Genomic DNA, 5,787 nt, shown 5'->3' on the forward strand with positions numbered 1-5,787 from the left:
AAAAAAAAAAAAAAAAAAAAAAAAAAAAAAAAAAAAAAAAAGGACTTGAGGATTGAGTACAGGGGGAAGAAAATTTCAAAAGCTATCCCTCTCTGTCGGAAATGAATTGAAGAAGAAATAACAAACCCGCGAAATAGGAAGCGGAGGCCAACGAACTCTCCCTCTCTCCCTCTCTGCCGCAAATCCAGTCAGTTCCACAAGAAGCTCGCTTGGACAGTCCAAATTCAATCCCTTTTCCATCGTTATATTCCCCCATTTTCATTTCTGCCCTGGAAGCCTCTCTCCTCGGTCCCTCTCTGTGTCTCTCCCGCTGCTCACATTCATTTTTCAAAGGTTCAACTATTTGCTGCTTCTTCGACTCTCCTCATTCTTCCTTCTTGTTATTTCCCCATTACCCATCTCTTTATATTATGCACTTTTTCTATAACAGGTATAAAAGATGGCAGATGCAGAGGACATTCAGCCTCTTGTGTGCGACAATGGAACAGGAATGGTTAAGGTACACTAATCTAGAACCAAAAAACGAATCTAAAGAACAATGAACTATATGATGTCTGCTTAATACCTTTTCTTCTTTGTGTTTAGGCTGGATTTGCTGGGGATGATGCTCCCCGGGCAGTCTTCCCTAGCATCGTCGGCCGTCCTCGTCACACCGGTGTGATGGTTGGCATGGGCCAGAAAGATGCTTATGTTGGTGATGAGGCTCAATCCAAGCGTGGTATTTTGACCCTGAAATACCCAATTGAGCATGGTATTGTGAGCAACTGGGATGACATGGAAAAAATCTGGCATCACACCTTCTATAATGAGCTTCGTGTTGCCCCAGAGGAGCATCCTGTACTCCTAACTGAGGCTCCTCTTAACCCCAAAGCTAACCGTGAAAAGATGACACAAATCATGTTTGAGACATTCAACACTCCTGCCATGTATGTAGCTATTCAAGCTGTCCTCTCACTCTATGCCAGTGGTCGAACGACTGGTAACCCTTCCAAACATGATTTGATTGATTCTCTTACCAACTTAATTTGGTGTTGCTATCTTCTTACTTTTCTGTCCTGTAGGCATTGTGATGGACTCTGGTGATGGTGTTAGTCATACAGTCCCCATCTATGAGGGTTATGCTCTTCCGCATGCCATTCTTCGACTCGACCTTGCTGGCCGTGATCTTACTGATAACTTGATGAAAATTCTCACGGAGCGTGGATATTCATTCACTACCACAGCAGAGCGGGAAATTGTGAGGGATATGAAGGAAAAACTTTCATATATTGCCCTTGACTACGAGCAGGAACTTGAAACATCCAAAACCAGTTCATCAGTTGAGAAGAGCTATGAGTTGCCTGATGGACAAGTCATCACAATCGGTGCCGAGCGTTTTAGATGCCCGGAAGTTCTTTTCCAGCCATCCATGATCGGAATGGAAGCTGCAGGTATTCATGAAACCACATATAATTCTATCATGAAGTGCGACGTAGATATCAGGAAGGATCTGTATGGCAACATTGTCCTCTCTGGTGGTTCGACCATGTTTACGGGCATCGCCGATAGAATGAGCAAGGAAATCTCTGCATTGGCTCCAAGTAGCATGAAGATCAAGGTGGTGGCACCTCCAGAGAGAAAATACAGTGTCTGGATCGGTGGTTCCATCTTGGCTTCTCTGAGTACCTTCCAGCAGGTTGCTATTATTCATTCACAAAATGCCTTTCACAAAATGCTTTCAGTTGTTCCCTTAATTATAATACTTAATCGCTGTCTTGTTTGTTTTGGTGCAGATGTGGATTGCAAAGGCAGAGTACGACGAATCTGGGCCGTCGATTGTCCACAGAAAATGCTTCTAAAATGACAAAGAAACAGAACGGTTAAGAAGACATGGGAGTACTTGTAGTCCTTTTTGTTCTAGCTTTTATTGTTTTAGTATTGAAATAATTGATTTGAAGAAGGTATTTGAGTTGGTTGCCACGACCAAACCCTTCTTTTATTAATATTCATTTTGCTTACCATAATTGTTCTCGTAATCATAATTTAAGACCCAAAACTTGGTACTTCAAACTGCCATTCCAGGAAGAAGAAGAAGAATATGTTAATTTTTACTTGTACCGTTTCAATGACTTTCTTACCTCAATTTTTACATCTGGATTTGAATATTTGACCTTCAAGGAAGAAGAATATGTTAATTAATCAAATATAATCAAAGGGGATCTTGAAGAACTTTTGAGAGATGTAATCTACAGAAGCTTTTGCACTGGGAAAACGAGATTATACATTGAATTAGAAAGATAGTTAAAGAAGAATAATCGCACTGGTAAACAAATTCTTCAGAACTAGAAGGAAATGATCAGCAATCAAATATTCCTCGAGAGCTATGAGAATAATCAAGGACGAGTAAAAATATTTATATGGAAAAAATGAAATGCTTTACGTAATGTTTCAACTTATTTGATGGTTTCCTCGATAGCTCCATGAAGCCTGTACTCTTCATTGAAAGCAGGAATAATCAAGGGCATATATTTCTCAGCTGGATCCAAAATTGAAGGGCAAGGAACCTGAAAAAGATTAAAGAAACTGCTTCGTGCATCCTACATACCATTTGGTACCCCTTCTTTATAAGAGTGTAAAAACTTCTCCCTAGCAAACGCGTTTTAAAAACCTTGGGGGAAGCCCAAAAAGAAAAGCTCAGAAAAGCTTAGGCTGTTACAAATGGTATCAGAGCTAGACACCGGGCGATGCCAGTGAGGAGTTTGAGCCTCGAAGGGGGTGAACATGAGGTGGTGTGCCAGCAAAGACTCTAGCCCCAAAGAGGATGGATTGGGGGGTCCTACATCGATTGGAGAAGGGAGGGCGGTGGACACGAGGCAGTGTGCCAGCAAAGACGCTAGCCCCGGAGGGAGTGGATTGGGGGGTCACATCGATTGGAGAAGGGAACGAGTGCCAGCGAGGATGTTGGGCTCTGGAGGGTGGATTGTGAGATCCCATCGGTTGGGGAGGAGAACGAAACATTCTTTATAAGGGTGTGAAGCTAGCGGTGGACTTGGACGGGTTACACTTAGCATGAGTGAGTTTTGTAATGAGCTGCTTCTTTTTGGTTGGTTGTACAAGTACTTATTTTGAGGGTGCAACACAAGTCTTCAATAGACTTCAGAAGGGCTTTGAAAAGGATTTTACGATTACTGTGAGAACCCTCAAACAGAATTTAAAAGACCAAGTGCACTTCTTCTGACTACCGGAGCAAAAGATGGGGATCAGAACCCCAAATTGTCCGAAACAGAAACTGAAAATTATGTGGAAAAGTAGAGTCTAAAATCACCAAGGAGCTTCAGTATCTCCTCGTTGGAAAAGGCTATGGAACAAGAATTTGCTGCTTTGCTTAACAACAAAACTTGTAGCCTATTTTCCCTCTCAACAAAGTTAAATATCATTGGGAATAAGTGGTTGTTCAAGGTGTTCCAGGTGTTCAAGGTAATATATTGATCATACAAACATGTTACAGATTTGAACAAACTCCTTGCATTGAAACATCTTGGGTTGTATAACCTTTTGGGATTATAAAAAGAAACGGGATAATTTAGAAGCATTTGGTTAGCAGACTGTCTTTTCCTGCAATGTTCAGACTCTCTTTCGTTTGTGTTCAATGGGCATCCATTGAAGAAGGAAGGGAGTTAAACACTTTGGCTAAATTTCATTCGGGCTTTTTTGTGGTCTATGTGGATTGAGAGCAAAGCTCGCATTCTTACAAATAAGGAACAAGATCCCCAATCTCTCCTTACTTACACCTACCGCATATTCTTAACCCTATCGTAGTGCAAATTGAGCACTCTCTTTCTCTTTTGTTAAGCTATAAGGTACATACAATCCTACGATCAAATTCTAGATTGTTTGACTAAACCTCTACCTGCCTATAAATCCAACCTCTTCAACGAAAATATAATCTGAATGGCGCTCAATCGTGGCGTCTCACACAAAACATTCAATCGAAGCTAACTGATACATATATATGATCGAAGTTACCGGTTTCAACGAGTTTGAGAAATTAAAAAACGGATGAGCAGAACGAAAACCTCATCTAGGCAGATATATGATAATTTGAGAAATTAAATTGCATTTCAAATAAATGAAGATTGATGCAGTAACGTACTCATGATTGAATCTCCTCCTTTTGAGCTTCGATGATGATAGAAGATATCAAACCTGCTGCAAAATAAAGAGTGGAGCTAATAAAAATGAACAGTATCGTCCATGGATACTCACTCCATTCTGTACCTCAAATTGCAGCCGGAGCAGAGAGAGGTTGGCGCTAGTCCAACAAATGAATTTGTCGAATTGTTAAACTTAAATCGTTAGGACAATAAGCCCGTCTAGCTCAGTTGGTAGAGCGCAAGGCTCTTAACCTTGTGGTCGTGGGTTCGAGCCCCACGGTGGGCGAATGTATTTTTTTGGATTGATTTTGGTTGCCCTTTTATTTGGGCCTAGTTCCATGGCTCAATTTACAAGAAGTTTGTCGGGTGGGCTTGGCTATTGTCCTATTTTTTTTTTAAGTAAAAATAAAAGCTCTTAATTTTGGATGTGGATTCAAACCGCACGGGCGGGTATTTCATAAATTATGGACCACCGATCAAATTTTGATCGCTCACTAAGATGGTCGTGTCGGTTCGAACCCCATTGTGGGCAAGAATATATATGAGAAGTTTATAAATTTGTGAATCACTAAGTCAAATTTTATTCTTATTGGGTTAGACTATTTATTCTACGATTTTTGTTAACCTTGTGGTCATGGGTTTGAGCCCCATGGTGGGCGAGAATGTGTACTGAGATTTTGCACGTTCATAATTTGTATCCCACAAGCCAAAATTACCAAGACTTGTGGTCATGGGTTTGAGCCCATGGTGGGTGATTGTATTTGGGTGATTTTCATATTAAAAAAATATTAATAATAACTTGATTTTTTTAAAATGCTTTAATGACTTCTGAAATTAGGGTTTAGTTTATTTAAAAAAATTGATGGCCCTAACAATTTCTCATTTCCAAATAATGGTGTCTCCTTATCTCTTTCAAGTTTCAACTACACAAACCCAAAAAGAGAAAAAATTGAGCAAGTTGAAGCTGACAAATCAATACGACAAACTGTGATTCACTGAAAATTCTTCATTTTGAAGGAAAATCATGAAACCCTTTGGAAAAAAATGCCTGCATAGAAGCGTAATCAAGCACATGAAGGCTTCCATTTCATTCAAGTGGTGGTGTACTTGATCATGATGACTCGTGGTGCGATATAGCTCACTGAAAAGGGGCCCTCTCTCTCGACATGATTGATGCCATGGAGTTCGGGGAATCAGAAAAAGCTAAGTTTTCTTTCTTTTTCCCTTCTCTTTATTTTCTTAGACCGCAACAAAGTCATGGTATTGGCGCAGGGTTTTGACCTCACTGTTTTAATTGTACCGCCGCTCACATGCATCAAAGTGTTTGATGTAATGCCACACAGAAAAAAAAAAAGTTGGAAATGAGAAAATTCGTTGAATTTTCCGAATTACATTAATGGTTTCAGTCTGAACTATGAAATGGATTGGTCTTTTTTTGTCGTTTGAGTGAATCAATTGGGGATTCAACAGTTCATTGAATGGAAAAACACTGTTGTTCATGTTCTGGGACTTTGTGGATTCCATTTTTAGCACCTTCTGGAATTGGAATCACTCAGTTAATCTTCTGAACGCAATTCATAGCTAAGTCGAGATCTTTAAGGAAATACTAAAGAAGATGAACTGCGGAGGGGGGGGGGGGGGGGGGGGGGGGTTT

At 40.3% G+C, this 5,787-nt stretch overlaps 1 protein-coding gene, 1 long non-coding RNA gene and 1 other non-coding gene across 4 annotated transcripts; 2 read left to right on the top strand and 1 right to left on the bottom strand.

Moving 5' to 3' along the window:
- Positions 1-439: 439 nt before the first annotated feature.
- LOC111488962 (actin-1) lies at positions 440-1,939 on the top strand. Its single transcript, XM_023136931.1, has 4 exons — positions 440-499; positions 586-979; positions 1,062-1,675; positions 1,773-1,939. The coding sequence occupies exons 1-4, from the start codon at positions 440-442 to the stop codon at positions 1,836-1,838; spliced, it is 1,134 nt and encodes a 377-aa protein (XP_022992699.1). The 3' UTR covers positions 1,839-1,939.
- Positions 1,669-4,269, bottom strand: LOC111488963. 2 transcript variants are annotated; one of them, XR_002719305.1, is made up of 3 exons: positions 4,133-4,269; positions 2,118-2,150; positions 1,669-1,834 (listed from the first exon to the last, which is right to left on the bottom strand). It is a non-coding gene; the product is annotated as an uncharacterized LOC111488963 (long non-coding RNA). The 2 variants fall into 2 exon arrangements; XR_002719304.1 differs by having other exon boundaries at positions 1,999-2,150.
- Positions 4,270-4,346: 77 nt separating this feature from the next.
- Positions 4,347-4,419, top strand: TRNAK-CUU. The gene has a single exon. It is a non-coding gene; the product is annotated as a tRNA-Lys (tRNA).
- The last annotated feature ends 1,368 nt before the right edge of the window (positions 4,420-5,787 follow it).

This window comes from Cucurbita maxima, unplaced genomic scaffold (assembly GCF_002738345.1).
Source record: "Cucurbita maxima cultivar Rimu unplaced genomic scaffold, Cmax_1.0 Cma_Scf00014, whole genome shotgun sequence".
NCBI classification, from domain to species: domain Eukaryota; kingdom Viridiplantae; phylum Streptophyta; class Magnoliopsida; order Cucurbitales; family Cucurbitaceae; genus Cucurbita; species Cucurbita maxima.